Below are 18,979 nucleotides of genomic sequence, written 5' to 3' on the forward strand. Positions count from 1 at the left end.
CTTTCCCCTTCTGCAAAATGTTCCATTTTATCAAACTACTTGTGTTAAGTCAGTTAAAATGTTTACTTTATTTCAGTTGAAAGCTATTTAAAAATAAGAGTTGGAAGATACTTGTGCTTTTATTTCATATGTCAGTTTTTAAATGGCATGGAGGAATCCAGAATTTGATGGTTAGATGGAAGGGTCTAAGTGAAGAACCAGCTCCCCATTACGTTTCCCAGTAGGACTGCTGTGATAATTAACTGTTTAGACTTATCATTCGATATATAAATATAAACATGATAGTTTTGCTGCTGATAATTTGCTCTTTATGTATGCATGTTTGTTTACACAAGTCACCAATATTTCAGCGAGTCATGTTGTTTCTTTCCTTGTCGTCTCCTGTTCTCTGGTGGAGGTGGAAATTCTGTACTCAAGGCCCGGTGAAGGCATCAGAGTAAAAGATGTGCAAAATATATACATGTAAAATACACAATAAGTTCAACCTAAAGTAAGATAAGCAGAAGAGCCAGTGTGGTGAACTGAGTGAGAGAGAGAAAATTGGGCTCTGGGTGCCTTGGCTTAAGCCCCGTTTACACATAGACGGTAAACTCTCCCGGAAGCGTCCCGGCAGAGATTTTGCCCCCTCCGGGCCGTTTTAGGGATCAAACGCCTTAGTTAACGTCGGCGCACGGGGGCGTGGTTTTGTTCCAGCTTCACCGGGAATCATTGAAAAAATTATTCAACATGTCGAATAATTCCGGGAGCGCTCCCGGAGAAGTGGCCTGACGACGGAGACAACACGAACAACGGCGTTTGATACTTTTTAATTGCCGTGTCATCCCGCCCCTTCCTGTAGTGCCGCAGTTTACACCGCCGTAATTGGTGGCCAGCGTTGTATCCCTAACCAACGGCGTGTAAAACGGCGATAGAGCCCACATCGGCGTCCTCAAAGGTGTTTTAACCGGCGACAGAGGCAGACAAAACGGCGGCGCTAGCGGACAGTACGCTATTCTAGACGCCACCTCCCAGTTAATGGCGTTCCAAATGGCCGATAGGCAGCGGTCAGTATAAAAACGCTAGCGCGCTGCATGCAGGTCTCTCACTCGCGGCCAGCTCCAGATATTTTTGCAGAGAAGCTCCAGTATACCTTCTAAAATGAAATTGGCAGTGGCAATGACTTACCAAGAGGTCTGGTTCAGAAGCAGAGGGTAGCCCTGTGGTGGAAACGAGCAACACGTTGAGGAGGGGAAAGAGAGAGAAAAGAAAAGGCTGAGAGATGAGCTCCCGTCACTCCCTCCCCCTGCACTGACAGCTGCTTCAGCCTATTATACTCTGGGGGCAGTGCCTATAAGCAAAAGTTCCTGGATAAATCCAGCGGTACACAGGGCATTATCGGCAGCAGCAGAACACCGCCGTTCTCATGCGCGTCTTAACCTGCGATTGTAAAGGATAGAACTGAGTATTAACCCCCGTTGCCTGACGTGTGCTGGATGCTACGCCATCAAAACCCCGCTTTATTCGGCGGATTTAGCGGCGTTTTATCCGCGGATTTGCGGCTAGTACGGCGCTCAAAACGCCGGCGAAATGCTCTGCCCCTTTCCACCGCAAAAACAGCCGGAACTACCGCGAACTTCGGTCTACGTACTACCCGCGGACAAAACTGTCTATGTGTAACCTGGGCTTTAGTTTTTGAGATGATTCCCACCCCCCAAATCCCGCACCTCAAACACAAGAAAGTACTGATTCTACAGTCAAAGCTGTAAATACATCCACAAATTCAATAAATGAACTCATTATTCCAGTTAGTCATTTAAAGGGGTTTGAAAGTAATTCCATGAGTTTTTGGAATTTTCCCATGCTGTCTTGAAAGAAATACATGTTTGTGTATAAAAACTGAGTGCACATTAACAGTCTGACAGTGAAGAAAAGCTCAAATAAATCTAGTAACTATTACACTCAACAAAAATATAAGCGCAACACTTTTGGTTTTGCTCCCATTTTGTATGAGATGAACTCAAAGATCTAAAACTTTTTCCACATACACAATATCACCATTTCCCTCAAATATTGTTCACAAACCAGTCTAAATCTGTGATGGTGAGCACTTCTCCTTTGCTGAGATAATCCATCCCACCTCACAGGTGTGCCTTAGACTGCCCACAATAAAAGGCCACTCTGAAAGGTGCAGTTTTATCACACAGCACAATGCCACAGATGTCGCAATATTTGAGGGAGCGTGCAATTGGCATGCTGACAGCAGGAATGTCAACCAGAGCTGTTGCTCGTGTATTGAATGTTCATTTCTGTACCATAAGCCGTCTCCAAAGGCGTTTCAGAGAATCTGGCAGTACATCCAACCAGCCTCACAACTGCAGACCACGTGTAACCACACCAGCCCAGGACCTCCACATCCAGCATGTTCACCTCCAAGATCGTCTGAGACCAGCCACTTGGACAGCTGCTGAAAAAATTGGTTTGCATAACCAAAGAATTTCTGCACAAACTGTCAGAAACCGGCTCAGGGAAGCTCATCTGCATGCTCGACATCCTCATCGGGGTCTCGACCTGACTCCAGTTCGTCGTCGTAACCGACTTGAGTGGGAAAATGCTCACATTCGCTGGTGTTTGGCACGTTGGAGAGGTGTTCTCTTCATGGATGAATCCCGGTTCACACTGTCCAGGGCAGATGGCAGACAGCGTGTGTGGCGTCGTGTGGGTGAGCGGTTTTCTGATGTCAGTGTTGTGGATCGAGTGGCCCATGGTGGCGGTGGGGTTATGGTATGGGCAGGCGTCTGTTATGGACGAAGAACACAGGTGCATTTTATTGATGGCATTTTGAATGCACAGAGATACCGTGACGAGATCCTGAGGCCCATTGATGTGCCATACATCCAAGAACATCACCTCATGTTGCAGCAGGATAATGCACGGCCCCATGTTGCAAGGATCTGTACACAATTCTTGGAAGCTGAAAATGTCCCAGTTCTTGCATGGCCGGCATACTCACCGGACATGTCACCCATTGAGCATGTTTGGGATGCTCTGGACCGGCGTATACGACAGCGTGTACCAGTTCCTGCCAATATCCAGCAACTTTGCACAGCCATTGAAGAGGAGTGGACCAACATTCCACAGGCCACAATTGACAACCTGATCAACTCTATGCGAAGGAGATGTGTTGCACTGCATGAGGCAAATGGTGGTCACACCAGATACTGACTGGTATATCTCCCCCCCCCCATAAAACAAAACTGCACCTTTCAGAGTGGCCTTTTATTGTGGACAGTCTAAGGCACACCTGTGCACTAATCATGGTGCCTAATCAGCATCTTGGTATGGCACACCTGTGAGGTGGAATGGATTATCTCAGCAAAGGAGAAGTGCTCACTATCACAGATTTAGACTGGTTTGTGAACAATATTTGAGGGAAATGGTGATATTGTGTATGTGGAAAAAGTTTTAGATCTTTGAGTTCATCTCATACAAAATGGGAGCAAAACCAAAAGTGTTGCGTTTATATTTTTGTTGAGTGTATTTTTGAAGTAATCATATATGAAAATGAAGTAAATATTGTAACTGACATATAAATTTTGAGAAAATGAAAATTGTATATTAGGAGAAAATTGAATCTGAACGTTTGTATCAAGATGTACGTAAAGCTGCAGCGCCGTATCATTAACCAAATAGGGCTAATACATCCAATACAATGAAACAAGAATCCTTGACGCTATAATCTTGGTAAGTTTGTGGCTTAGCTGCAAATTTTTCCGCAAGAAGTCTATCCTGTCCTTGCGGGCTGCCGGAGCGCTCCGCATCAAAACAGCGAGCGTAGTCTCTGGACCTGTTGCCAGAGTTGGCCGCAGCTCTGCACAGCAGACGGGGGCGGTGTGAGTGGTCCGCTGCGGCGCTTACCGAGCCAGCAGACTCAGTAAGCGCATCGTAGGCAGTGAGAGCAATCACGGTGATGCCAGCCGGTGCTGTGACCGGCCCGCCTGATGACGCAGAACACAATGCACTGTTGAAAAGAAAAAAGAAAAAAAAAAGAAACATGCAAAATTGCACTTAAAAAATCCGCAAAACTGCGAGGCCGCGAAAGGTGAATCGCGTTATAGCGAGGGACCACTGTACTGGAATGTCATCTGAACCAAGTGCCTTTCTATTCTTCATACACTTCATTCTTACTGATCTCTTGCACTTCCTGATTTACTCTATCTACATCACCCAGCCTATCATTTTCTTGATTCATCAGCTCCTCAAAGTAGTCCCTCCACCTTCTCAACACACTCTCCTTGCTTGTCAGCACATTAACATCTGCATCCTTTTACCACCCTAACATGCTGCATATTCTTTCCAGCTCTGTCCCTTTATCTGGCCAGTTGGTACAGGTCCTTTTCTTTTTCCTTACTGTTCAACTTCTTGTACCGCTCACAATGTGCTTTTTCCTTAACCTTTGCCACTTCTCACACTACACTACATCTCAGTGTCCTCCTGTCTACTTTCTTCATCTCTTTGACTATCCTAATTCTTTTTTGCCAATCTTTCTCCTTATGCTTTCCTGAACATCTTCATTCCACCACCAAGTCTCCTTGTTTTCCTTCCACTGTCCATTTGTCACACCCAGTACATTCCAAATTGTCTTCCTCACCACATCTACAGTACTTTTCCAGTTGTCCAAAACTGCTTCCCCTCCATTCAGTGCCCATCTCACCTGCTCACTGAATTTCACACAACAGTCTTCCTCCTTCGGCTTTCACTATCTGATCCCATATTGAGCTCTGACTGTTTTCCTCTTCTTCACCTCTAAAGTCATCCTACAAACCACCATCCGATGCTGTCTAACTAGACTCTCCCCTGCCACCACTTTAGTCTCCAATTTCTTCTAATTTGCTTCTTCCACAAAGAATGTAGTCCACCTGTGTGCACCTTCCTCCACTCTTATGTCACCCTTTGCTCCTCCCTTTTCCTAAAGTATGTATTCATCGCATCTATTTTCATCCTTTTTGTTAAATCAACTACCATCTGTCCTTCCACACACCTGCCCCTTGATGCCATATCTACCCATCACTTTTACTCCCTTCGCCATCATGCCGATTGAAGCCTTTCTCCTATCACCACTCTTTCATGCTTTGGCAGACTCTCCACCACCTCATCTGACTCACTCCAGAAATCTTTCTCCTTTGTTTCGCAACCTACTTGTGGGGCATACACACTGATGATATTCATCATGACCCCTTTAATTTCCAACTTCACATTCATCACCTTGTCAGACACTCGCTTAACCTCCAACACACTCTTAACATACTCTTCTTTTGTTTGGTATGCTGATGATATGGTATCAATATTTTGAGCACACTTTAAATATTGCTGTTGTTAACTTTACTTTGCACTGTTTTCTAACTTTTTTCTATAAAAATGTAAAAAGGTGTGGAAAGGTGGAAATGTATCTATGCACATTGAAATGACTTTTGTTCCATGTACACCAATAAAAATATATGAAACAAAAAACATACTCTTCTTTTAAAATGGCCCCAGCACCATTTCTCTTCCCATCCACACCATGATACAATAACTTGAACCCACCGCTCCTGCTCTTACTTTCCTTCCACTTGGTGTCTTGCGCACACACACACACACACACACACACACACATACACAAAATATGTCTAACTTTCTCCTCTCCATCATGTCAGCCAGTTCTCTTCCTTTACCAACATTCAAAGTTCCGACTCTCATTTCCATTTTTGTAGTTTTCCTCTTTTCACACTGTCTCTGGACATGTTCTCTTCCTCTTCTTCTGCTTCACACAGCAGTAGCCCAATTTCCGCCGGTACCGGTGGCGGTCGTTGTTAACCTGGGCCTTGATCGATCTGGTGTGGAAATTCTGTTTGTACTCTGCATCTTTATTTTGGCTTGTTTTACGCTGGATGCCCTCCTGACACAACCCTGCTCATTTATCCAGGCTTGGGACCGGCCCTCGGAGTGTACTGGCTGCACACCCTATGTGGCTGAGATTTGATAAACTTTTAAGGTTAACACCCTGCCTCCTACCCTCCTCATTTATCCGGTGTTGCCGACCGAATGGTCCCCCCACACTATGGAACCACTTTTTGTCCTGGATGTCAAGCACTCAGGTAGACAACTGTTCCATCTCTACTTCACAATATCTGCTGCTGCCAGGTACCAAATAGGTCCCTGCTTGGGCTTTTCCTGTTGCTGATGTCCTCGACACTGAGACTCCTATGTGCTGGATTATGTCCAGAGAAATCCACTACATGGCTCAAATGTTGTGGTTGACATTCCCTTATTCCTCATCTGTTTCCCAAAGTAGCATTTTGTTTAACACAGTCATTCCAGTGCTATCCAGTAATCCTCTGAAGAGGTAAAGTACCCAAAAAGCATTCAATAATCACCTTAGGCCACTGGTTAGCATCCAAGTCTCACAATCATACATTTCTATGTTACTTTTTCTTTTTATTATTTCATGTTCCACCTTTTGTGTTTCTTGTTAAAGTTGTGAAATCATGTTAGCAGTCTCAGTAGGTTTGGTAAACCCATACTTGAAAACCCAGTCATACTGGTATCTACAACAGAACTGTTTGCTAATAGTAACATTGCTGTGCTGTTATGTAATGTTTTGAGCTAAAAGGCATGAAGGGCCTGGGGTTTTGTGAAACTGTAGGAATCTGAACGTGTCACTGTTAAGTGATAATACTTGCAAACTCTTGAAACACAGTAGCCATAGTTGGTCAGCTACATTTGGTGGCCACAGAGTTAAATGTTGTGGCCAGCTGGCACTAATTCAAGGTTAATGTTGACTCTTGTGTGTACATGAGTGTTTGACAAAAAAGTACACTTAAATTAGTTGATGGTAACTGGTTGCGTTTGTGTGCTTTGTTGTTTACAGCAAATGACAAAGCACTTACCATATTTTCAGTACATGCTGACTCTTTTATGAGGGTGTGTAGTGGGGGATTTTGTTTAACCTCATTAACAGAGGACGTGAGGTTTACTTGTGAAAACAAATGCAATTTCTTGTTTAAAAGTGTTCCAGGTTTGCAAAGGTGCATCATTGTGATTGTTAAAACATATGAATACAAAAGACTATGGGTCCAAACTAATTTAATAACTTTGCATTAGTTGGGATATGTGCATTTTTTTTTTTTTTATAAATTGTTGGGACCTGTGGGCTTTACTTTCTGTTCATTTGTGATATCTTGAAGGTGTTTTTTGGGGGGGGGCTTCAACTTACTTTGTTGAAGAATCATACTACTAGCGATAGGAATGTACCTTCTCTCCAAATGTGCCTCGTGTACATTCTGGTGACATTAACAATGATTCTAGCATAATGTGAGTGTATGTGTCTTAAGGGTGTGGCAGGAGCTGGACGTTCCCAGGATGATGCCATGGTAGACTATTTCTTCCAGCGGCAACACGGAGAGCAGCCTGGAAAGCATCGCTGGCCTACTGGCGATAACATTCATGACAGTCAGGTATGTGTGTGTTGCAGAAGGTGTAAATGTTTTGTAGAATTATTCACACATTTCTACACAGAAATTAACCTTTTGTTTGATCACTAAATCAAGAACCTCTGTCCATAGGTGCGGTCAATGGATGAGCTGAACCATGATTTCCAGGCTTTGGCTCTAGAGGGGCGGGCCATGGGAGAGGTGAGACTTCAGGGTTGATAATTTGAGTCAAATGTTGTGTTGTTCTGAGGAAGTCTGGTCATTTCTCTATGTGAAGACACCACAGTTTCACACAACTGGTCTTTGAAGCCTAGTGGCTGTCAGGTGGCATCGTACATAACCATTAATTTGTGGTGTACTTTGCACACACTTCAACTATATTTCTGTTGCAATACCTGCATACTAAGAAGGTTTACTTTTGTAAGCATAGACGATGATACTTAGCTGGAACAGCAGCACAAGCTCTGGAGATTTGACAAGCTCCCCACCTTTAGTTTTTAAACTATATTTGTTTGTTTATTTATTTTTGCCTGCATGATGATATAAAAGGTGTAAAATCACAGGGGTCAGGGAAGATGTTTAACTGTTGGCTAAAAATTATTTAGGTCTAGTGAAGAAGGATACTTCCCTGACCCCTGTGATTTTACACCTTTTATTTACACCTTTCATGTTGCCTGTTAATGAGACATGAAAGTGTCTTATTTTTTATTCCAGGGCATCTAGCTGAAGTATGCATATGTTGGATTAGCATCCCAAAAGTAAAACTTGATTAACAGGAAATCCAAGCTTTAAGAACCATTTGTTTAGTGCAAACCCTTTTGAGACAAAAGTCATGTAAACATGGCCAAGGTTTTCAGAATGAAAATCACTGAAAGATGAGATGATACAAAACTCAATACAGTTAATGATTAAAAAAAATTCCATCTGTGTTTGCCTGTTACTTTATTAAGTTGACTGTCCAGAGTAATTAGTTACAGCTTGAAGTATCTGTTGTCAGTGTTGTTGTAAGCAGTTGTCCTTTATGTCACACATTGCTTGTAACTGAATTGTAATGGCTAAGCGCTGTTCACAGAAATTCATGGTAAGGGAGGCACTCCTCACTGTACATTTGCTGTAGTATATGTTTTTAAAAATACAAAGGAGATACTCTTTATGTCTGTACTACAGCTTGTCAGCATTGAAAATAACTTAAATATAGTTAAATAAGAGATTGTAATTCACATATATTCACAATCTGGATGTCTTTTACAACTTTGGGTAAGCTTTTCATTATAAAATGTCTAAAAATTTATTTTGTAAAATTTTGGTGATGTTTTGTTTGCTTGCATACTAAGATGCTCTGTCCTCTTTCTGTGCATGTAGTTTTGTAGTAAGTTGTGGATGTTGCGTGTTTAAACTCCTTTTGTCAGATGAGGGGATTTCTGGAAGCACCTTAACAGTGACTTCACACTAAAGATTTGAAGTGTTTACTTTTAACAAAAGTGCATCATCAGTTTAAAACTCATGTAAGATTGACTGTTTCTTTTTTTTCCTCGAGTGCATAAAGATTTATAAGTCTTACATTTTTCCATTGTGTTTTGCTTGTAGCAATCTTGTTTTTTAACCTCCTGTCACTCATTCTCTCTATCAATGTTTTTGTCTATAGCAGTTGCTAACTGGGAAGAAGTTCTGGGAGACAGATGACTCTGGGAAGGATGGACCGAAAGGGATCTTCCTGGACCAGTGGAGAGACAGTGCCTGGGGTGCCTCAGGTATATAATACTCATGTTGACGCTGGTGATTTAGTTGTGGTGTGGTGTTGCAGAACGATTTGTGTAACATGCCGGAGCTCATCACAGGCACACCAAGCAACTATAAAGTTTGCAATTCCTGAAGTAATGACAAAAAATGCAGGTGCTTACTTTGACATGCGACTAGAAAATGATCCGTAATAAATTATTCATTTGATATTCTTGTATGTTGTGCAGCATATTTCCTTGAGATTATGGGTATGTCACAATAATTACTTGGCAATAAATTTTATTCTGATTTGACAATCAAATCAGTCCAGATTTAGCTCTTGATCAAACAAGACAATTAGGGGTTATATTGTTTTTGTTTGTTTTTTTAAATAAGTATGCAGTTCCACCCAAAAATGTTGAGAAAAAAAGAAGAGAGCAAATGCTATGTCCATCAAATATGAATGTGTTTTTAAACTTTTCAGTGTTATTTATTTTCTTAACATAGACAGAAAAATACAAAAAAGAACTTTGATATCACAACATAAGTGTAATTTTTTTTTTGTCTATTATTCTTGCTTTCAATGCATCTAAAACCATTGAAATTTGAATTTTACCACCCACACAGGAGAGAAGCAATTTATGAAAAAGTGTAATTTTAGTACTTCCACAGTAGCATGCTTCATACGGCTCACGCCTGCAGCGCTGTCTTGTCTGGACTACCAGCTTTTCCTATAGGACAAGTAAACTGGCAGGGTTACTTGTCCTATGGACAAGTACACTAAAAAGCTTAATGTCAGTGCCTGAATTTACATTATCACTGACATGCACTGCACACAGCTTGTGTAAAATTATGCGTAACAGTGCACATAATGCACATTACGAAACTGATTCATTACCTTACAGCCTTGAAGCAACCCTCTCTTTGGTATGGTTTCCCAATTGATGAAATAGTTAAATGCAGTATATTCCAAAATGGTGTATTTCTAATGAATAATGGGCTAAATTTACAATAAAGAATACTCTATATAATTATAGACTTTTGATTTCAGTGTACCCGTGATTATGCGTATCTGACCAGGTCCGCATAATCACGGGTACACTGAAATCAAAGTCTATAACTGCTTTATTATATGGTAAACAAGAAAACTGTGAGTTTGTCAAATATACTAAAACTGAAAAATCAATCTCAAGTTTCAACTCTTTATTATTACTGTCATACTGCACCAACTGACATCCCATCGATCGACTGGAGATGTCTGTTAAGTCCGTGACGAAGAGTCATCAGGTTTGTTTTCTTATAAAGTTCTCCATTCGCCTGTCATAAGTTTCAAAGTTGGGCGCATGTCCCTTTTCAGTGACGTACTTGCGAAACAGGTTGGCTGCTGACTGTATGTTCTTCGCATCTTTTTCGTGTAAAATTTGTTTTAAGTCAGCATCGCTAACAGACGCAAACCTTCTGCCATCTTGTCAACAAACTGGCAGCCAAAGTAGGCATTGTATCGCGTTAATTTGATTGGTTGTTATAGATAGAAGGCGTTGCTCGATTAGCTAGCGCTACGCTGCACACGCGGTGTACTCGTTTCGGACACGCAGTCTACTTGGCTCCACCAGCGGTCAACTCGCCATGTGGTACAGCTCAGAAAGTGGCAAATGGACCAATCAGAAGTTTGCAAAATCCCATACCATATAATAATGTTAAAAGAATAACGTAATGTCTGTTGGGGTATTTCATAAGATGCTAAGCAGTGATAAATGCTTGGTAAATATATACGCTGCCTCCATGTCAACCAATGACATGGCTAGGTTTATGACAACTAGTGACACCAAGGACCTTGCAGAAAAATGCCTTCCTACAGATATAAATCTGGTAGTAATAAAAGAAAGGACAGAAAAGTTAAAGAAGACAGGAGAGCAGAGCTGACTAAATTAGACAGTTTTGGATTTTCCAGCATGGCCTGCGCCAGCAGTCCACCGACAAGCTGTGCCGCTCCTCTTGTTCCTGACGTTGCAGGTGACAGCGGCGTCAACTAAGACCATTTTCCCAGTTAAAAATGAACAAGACATACCTGAGGAGCTCCATGAGGCAGGAGTGGCTGAGTGGGTTAGCTATCCTCTCCATTGAAAACTCAAAAGCCCAGTTAAAGGCTCACAAGATGGTCTTCCACTGAGGCACATATTTTTCTGGGAACCTCAGATATCTATACTTTTCAGTGTATATAGACCTCATAGTGTGGGTGGACACGGACAACACGTGCATGTGCATGATTGCGTACGCCTAATAACTAGTAACATGCGTGTAGGGCCCATCAGTATATCTTGTACTGGGGCCCGTGGTGAGGTTGCTATGCTAGTGGACCCTTGTGACCTAGTTAAAAGTATGTCACATTCAAAACCGTGTCCCTGCAATAATTCAGCGCTTCATGGTATTGCTTTCATATCGTGTAGATGTGCTCTGTGGATAAAAATCTGCACATGGTCACTCTGTAACCTACTTAAAGGTAGATCACAGTCGTAACCTTGCTGCTGCAATAAGTCATTGGACTGCACTCCCTTTGTTTTGACCTGATTCAGCAGGAGTGCGAGGAGTTCAATTTTCAAGAAAATAGGGGGTGCAGAAATAAAATACAAAATAAATAATTGCTCATTAATCATAATTGAAGTAAGTGTGAATTAATTGTGATATTGATTTTGGAGTCGTATTGTCCACCCCTGCTGTATATTCTCAGCTAGACCTCCTTGATCTTTAAAGCTCAAATTATTGGAATATCATCACTGATGACAAGAGTGTATTGATTTCTCTCAGTGACAAGAGAAACCAGCATCAGTTGGAATAAGTGTCGTAATGTACCCCATGTTTTTAGTCGGTCACTCCAGTCCAGTGTATTCCAAAACCCTTTTGTCTGTGTGCTAGAATATATTTGTACACATCATTGAGAGTTGTGGGGAAGTGCATTTACCTATGTTTTTAAACACTTTTCTGTAAACATAAGCGAGTTGTGCCCCCCCCCCCCCCCCCCCCCAAAAAAAAAAAAAAAACCAACAACAAAAAAAAAAAAAAAACAGTTTTTGCATGTGCACCTCAGAGGACTCTGTTCCATGTGGAGATTGACAATTTAAAACGTGTGTGTGAGTGAGTGAATTTTCAAGCATGGTCAGCAGCCAACATAAGAGCCAGTGAATATTGTTCAGAGAGGGGCAGGCAATTTCCCTTGAATTGAATCACATAAAGATTTAATTAAAACAGGGAAAAAACACTATGTGCCCTTATTAATGTTGCATTTGTGATGGAAACTATCATTTGCACAGTACATAATGTGCAGTTTTCTCTATGCTTGATTAATTGGCCCTTTTTTCTGTCCCACTAGATCATTCAGTATCTCAGCCAATCATGGTGTCCCGTCGACCAGGACAGGGTTTCCATGGTGGTGGTGAAGTTGGAGTAGGCTCTGTGATGTCACCTCGATCTGAGAGCGGAGGATTGGGAGTTAGCATGGTAGAGTACGTCCTCTCTTCATCACCTGCTGATAAATTGGACTCCTGCCTCCGGAAGGGACCCTATGTAAGTGATTTTCTGACATATTGTTTATGCCTTGTAGTCCTTTTCTCTCTGTGTTGTCTCCCTCTACTGTTTTATGATCACCTCCTCATTTCTGGTTTTAACATCAGTGATGTTCAGTCTTCTTTCTTCCCTTTCACAGGGGCAGAGGGACAGTGAGGTGGAGGAGGAGAAGAGGGAGAAGCCGAAGGCAGCATTTGAGGGAGAGAAGCTGAAAGAGTTGACAGAAAGTGAATCTGACGTAATTGGGGATGTCATAAACCCGAATGGGCTGCCTGTTCAGAATGGGCTTGATGTCGATGTCAAAGAGTTTGGGTAAGACTCTGTGAGATGGAGGAACATGTGTACACGCATTTAGATTCCTGGCAGAATACTTCTTACTTTGGTTTTGGGAACTGAAATTTTTCTCTTCTGTCTCACCCCTACAGTCGTCCCCCTGGCAACATGCCAGCTCCTGGTCCTGATAGTGATCTACTTGGGGGTCCTGGGGGTGTAGGGGCTGATGGACTTACACCACTGGGAGGTGGTGGAGGCCCCAAGCCCCCTGAAGACTTCTCTGGTGTGGAGCAAGGTGGTGTCACCATGGACCCTATGGAGTCGGTGATGGAGCCTCTTCAGTTTGACTACAACTCCCAGATGCCCATGGACTCAGCGCCCACTGTGGGATTATTTGATTACACTAACCAGCAGCAGGTAGGAGCAATATGCAGAGGCCACGACATAAACATTTGTTTTGGGATTTCTCGGAGGCTCTTTTAAGTGGCATTACAATGTGACTCATGTCTCATGTTGTGTTTAGCTGTTTCAGAGAAACAATGCATTAGCAGTACAGCAGTTAACGGCAGCCCAGCAACAGCAGTATGCCTTGGCAGCAGCACAGCAGCCTCACATTGGTAAGATGGAGCGGCAGTGTTTACATGTGCTTGTTTTACTCAGCTGACAAATAAGTCAAACCTAAAGGTTTTCTTCACATTTCTGTTTTCAGTCCATGAACAGTTTTTAGTAACTCAAGATGAGAACAGTCGTCGCCACTTTGCAGACTACATGATGAAACCACGTAAAATGAGTTAGCACATACGAGGTCTGTTAGAAAAGTAACGGACCTTTTTATTTTTTTCAAAAACTATATGGATTTGATTCATATGTTTTTACGTCAGCCAAGCTTGAACCTTTGTGCGTATGCGTGAGTTTTTCCACGCCTGTCGGTTGCGTCATTCGCCTGTGGGCAGGCTTTGAGTGAGCACTGCTCCACCCCTCTTGTCATTGTTTCATTGCGAGGAAATGGCGGAATGATTTGGGCTTTTTTTCCATCAGAATTTTTTCAGAAACTGTTAGAGACAGGGAGCTGGAAACCATTCGAAAAATGTATCTGGCTTTCGGTGAAAATTTTACGGGCTTCACAGAGAATGAGTGTTACTACAGCTTTAAGGACGGACCACAATGGCGCGCGCCGCGCTCCGAGCCGCCATCGAGAGGCAGAAACCACCACATTTCTAAACGGATGGCTGTGTGGAGCCGGGACCGTCGTGTGCAATTTCTCTGGTTATCACAAGAGCTGGGCATCAGCCATTTTCCAGCAGATTTCACTTTTAACGAGATTTTGTCATGGAAAGCCACGCGGAGGCTTCGCGCGTCACGACCGATTCGCTGATGAAGCGAGACAAAGGAACACCTCCGTTTCGGAGTGTTAGAGGACAAGTTGGGACATGCCCAGCTCTCCACAATTTCTCTTATACTCACTCGACTGGTAAGCACTGAAAGCCGAGATAGGCATGTCCCAACTTGTGCTCTGGCACTCCGAAACGGAGGTGTTCCTTTGTCTCGCTTCATCAGCGAATTGGTCGTGACGCGCGAAGCCTCCGCGCGGCTTTCCATGACAAAATCTCTTGTTAAAAGTGAAATCTGCCGGAAAATGGCTGATGTCCAGCTCTTGTGATAACCAGAGAAACTGCACACAACGGTCCCGGATCCACAGAGCCATCCGTTTAGAAATGATGTGGTGGTTTCTGCCTCTCGATGGTGGCTCGGCGCGCTGTGCGCCATTGTGGGCCGTCCTTAAAGCTGTAGTAACACTCCTTATTCTCTATGAAGCCCGTAAAATTTTCACCGAAAGCCAGATAAATTTTTCAAATGGTTTCCAGCTGCTTGTCTCTAACAGTTTCTGAAAAAATTGTGATGGGGAAAAAAAAAAGCCCAAATCATTGCGCCATTTCCTCGCAATGAAACAATGACGAGAGGGGTGGACCAGTGCTCACTCAAAGCCTGCCCACAGGCGAATGACTCAACCGACGGGCGTGAAAAACTCACATATGCGCACGAAGGTTCAAGCTTGGCTGATCCATATAGGTTTTGAAAAAAATAAAAAGGTACGATACTTTTCTAACAGACCTTGTATGTCCAGCTACTACCATCTCTATTTGTAGCATCCAATGATAACCATTTAAGTAATTATGGATTCACATCAATGAGTGAGTTTGTATGAACAACCTGAAGAAATGTGGATGCAACCCAGTAATCATTCTATGGTTACCAGTTGTGACATGGTCCGTTTACACTTTAGTATAAGAAGTTAGGATAAAACAGCAGGAGTAGGGAAACGCTGAACATGTCAGCTTGTGCAGTTGCCTCGTGTACAATGGTGCAAATCTAAAGTTCAGTGTCTTAACAATGGAGACGGGTAAAAATATTTTCTTTGACTTGAATATATAAAAACAAACAAATGTAAAGCAATCCTAGTTTTTCACCCCTTTATTTATTCTTTTAATAATTTGTGCAGTGAACCTTAGCTGTTGTTCAGCCTTACCTTTTTGGTGTTGTCCAGGTTTGGCTCCAGCATTTGTGCCCAATCCTTACATCATCAGTGCTGCTCCACCAGGGACGGACCCCTATGCAGCTGGACTAGCAGCTGCAGCAACACTTGGTGAGAGAACTTTGGAAAAGCACCTCAGAACTATACCAAGTACAACGTAACACTCTGTGGTCCGTGTGGAAAGCACATGCTTACATATTTAGAACTTCATACATATCTTTGCAGGCCTAAGCGTTTTGAAAATCATCTAAATATGATATGTTGCTATTGTGAGTTTTTCTGTTTGTGAATGGAGCTGAATCTTTGAATATTTGTGCAACATTGTTGAAAAGGGACAATCATTACAATCATATTACAACTATTTAAATAGCAAAAACCAGAAGCAAAATATAGCAGCTTCATCATATATGTAATGATTTCCTACAGCAGTGACGGAGTGTCTGCAGTCACAGAAAACTAGCAGTTCGTGCTGCTTCCTTTATTAACTGAACAGACCTTTGTATGTAAAATTCTTGATGGTTGCCATAGTTACATTGATACACAGTCTTCTCTCTAGCTTGCTATCCTCAGATTGAGATGTATAGTAGGCATGTGGAGATTAATTGATATGAATCGGTATGTCGATACAGACGTGCACGATGCAAGTGTATCAATTCATTCAGTGTGCCTCGATTCAATTGACAGGTGAAATCTTGATCCCCTCTCATGCACCAAACTAAATTTCTCCGAAAGGAGGCGATTAATAAAGAACTTTGAACTATGAATCGCATCGCTCGCTGCATGCTTGCTTCGTTTATTTATTTATTTATTTATTCCATTTGTTTGTTTATTTATTCCCTGAGGCGCATTGAATGCACCATCCCTGCTTCGTGTTTTGTTTTGAACACGGATGGAAGCCTGAAAGCACATTTCTTTTTTTCTTTCTTTTTTTTTTTCACTATTTATTGACCTTACAGAACATATACATAAACAAGAAAAATTAGTGTGTGGGTATACCATAAACTCTTTAAATTGCATAACTTGTCTCTGGTAGTCCAAACTTGAATTATATGGAAGCAGCATCCTTTCCCCGAGTTGTGTAGGAGATCCATTTTGCCCACTTATTAGTGAAGTCTTCTCCTCTACACCTCAAGGTGAAGGTGATCTTCTCCATTAAAAATATTTCGTTCACTATATTTGTCCATTGTTTGAGGCTCGGAGAGTCCGGTTTGTACCAATTCTTGGTAATCGCCTTTTTACAAGCAACAAGTAATATTTTACCCAGATACCAGTCTTCTGGAATAATTACATCTTTTATCACACCAAAATACAGGATTTTTACATCATTAGGAATTGGATATCCTAAAATCTTTTGAATCACTGAACAAATCTTGCCCCAAAATAGTTGGAATTTTGGACAAGTCCAAAATATGTGGGAGTGATTGGCATCCATGTGTCCGCACAATCTCTAGCACGGCTGTGGTAACTGAACTTGTTTACTTTTGATGTGAGGTGTAATAATGAAATGAATTGAGTTCTTCCGGCCAAATTATCTCCACTTCTTTGAGCTAGTAGTTGTGTGTTGAGTGCCCCACATTGAACACCAATTGTCTTGAGACTTTACCATACCCAGTTCTTGTTCCCACTTTTGTTTAACATATCCAGGGATATCGCCTCTTTGTTTCTGGAGTCCCAGCTATACTTTGGATATAATTTTTTTTAGATTTTGTATATGCTTCAGTTAGAATAGATATTACTTCATTACCCTTTGAAGATATGTATGGTTTTATCTTTTTTTTCTGAAGAAATCCCTGATTTGTAGGTATCTGAAAAATTCAGTTTCCAATTTCGAATTCTCTCTGGAGCTCCCCAAAACTCTTGAATTTGCCTCCTTTGACAAGCACACTAATTGTATTGATGCCCTTATCAATCCACTGTCTGAAGCCAAGGTCAGCTTTTTCAGGTTTAAAATCAGAGGCAAAGACAGGCCAAACAAGTATTTTGCTCTCACCTTCCATATTATAGTCCTTTACAATTTTGGCCCAAATATTCATAATTTGATGTATAATTTCATTATCATTTTCTTCATATAAGATATCCATTCTGTCTCCTAATGCTGTTTGTATTTGAAAAGGTTTGACGTTGGTTTCTATATCTTTCCATTTTGCCTGATATAGGGGGCAGCATATGCAAGCCAAATATCTCACTTAAACTGCATAAAAATATTCCCTCAGGTTTGGCAAAGATAGTCCTCCTTCTTTTTTACTTAATTGCAGTGTTTTGTATCAATCAATCAATCAACTTTTTTCTTATATAGTGCCAAATCACAACAAACAGTTGCCCCAAGGCGCTCCACATTGCAAGGCAAGGCCATACAATAATTATGAAAAACCCCAACGGTCAAAACGACCCCCTATGAGCAAGCACTTGGCCACAGTGGGAAGGAAAAACTCCCTTTTAACAGGAAGAAACCTCCAGCAGAACCAGGCTCAGGGAGGGGCAGTCTTCTGCTGAGACTGGTTGGGGCTGAGGGAAAGAACCAGGAAAAAGAGATCGATCACTAATGATTAAATGCAGAGTGATGCATACGGAGCAAAAAGAGAAAGAAACAGTGCATCATGGGAACCCCCCCACAGTCTACGTCTAAAGCAACATAACCAAGGGATGGTCCAGGGTCACCCGATCCAGCCCCAACTATAAGCCTTAGCGAAAAGGAAAGTTTTAAGCCTAATCTTAAAAGTAGAGAGGGTATCTGTCTCCCTGATCTGAATTAGGAGCTGGTTCCACAGGAGAGGAGCCTGAAAGCTGAAGGCTCTGCCTCCCATTCTACTCTTACAAACCCTAGGAACTACAAGTAAGCCCGCAGTCTGAGAGCGAAGCGCTCTAATGGGGTAATATGGTACTACGAGGTCCCTAAAATAAGATGGGACCTGATTATTCAAAACCTTATAAGTAAGAAGAAGAATTTTAAATTCTATTCTAGCATTAACAGGAAGCCAATGAAGGGAGGCCAACACGGGTGAGATATGCTCTCTCCTGCTAGTCCCCGTCAGTACTCTAGCTGCAGCATTCTGAACCAACTGAAGGCTTTTTAGGGAACTTTTAGGACAACCTGATAATAATGAATTACAATAGTCCAGCCTAGAGGAAATAAATGCATGAATTAATTTTTCAGCATCACTCTGAGACAAGACCTTTCTGATTTTAGAGATATTGCGTAAATGCAAAAAGGCAGTCCTACATATTTGTTTAATATGCGCTTTGAATGACATATCCTGATCAAAAATAACTCCAAGATTTCTCACAGTATTACTAGAGATCAGGGAAATGCCATCCAGAGTAACGATCTGGTTAGACACCATGCTTCTAAGATTTGTGGGGCCAAGTACAATAACTTCAGTTTTATCTGAGTTTAAAAGCAGGAAATTAGAGGTCATCCATGTCTTTATGTCTGTAAGACAATCCT

At 41.9% G+C, this 18,979-nt stretch overlaps 1 protein-coding gene across 2 annotated transcripts in view; it reads left to right on the forward strand.

Annotated features, from left to right (window-relative positions):
• Nucleotides 1-18,979, forward strand: part of pum1 (pumilio RNA-binding family member 1) — a 62,637-nt gene that overhangs the window by 6,099 nt on the left and 37,559 nt on the right. Inside the window, exons 3-10 of one of the 2 annotated variants that reach the window (XM_034160550.1) lie at nt 7,350-7,472; nt 7,581-7,649; nt 9,097-9,199; nt 12,535-12,728; nt 12,868-13,040; nt 13,154-13,418; nt 13,525-13,618; nt 15,547-15,645. In XM_034160550.1, coding sequence (XP_034016441.1) covers nt 7,350-7,472; nt 7,581-7,649; nt 9,097-9,199; nt 12,535-12,728; nt 12,868-13,040; nt 13,154-13,418; nt 13,525-13,618; nt 15,547-15,645 — 1,120 coding nt within the window. Of the gene's footprint in view, nt 1-7,349; nt 7,473-7,580; nt 7,650-9,093; nt 9,200-12,534; nt 12,729-12,867; nt 13,041-13,153; nt 13,419-13,524; nt 13,619-15,546; nt 15,646-18,979 lie in introns of both variants that reach the window. The other variant, XM_034160549.1, reaches the window with a different exon arrangement.

This window comes from Thalassophryne amazonica, chromosome 20 (genome assembly GCF_902500255.1).
Source record: "Thalassophryne amazonica chromosome 20, fThaAma1.1, whole genome shotgun sequence".
Lineage (NCBI taxonomy): Eukaryota > Metazoa > Chordata > Actinopteri > Batrachoidiformes > Batrachoididae > Thalassophryne > Thalassophryne amazonica.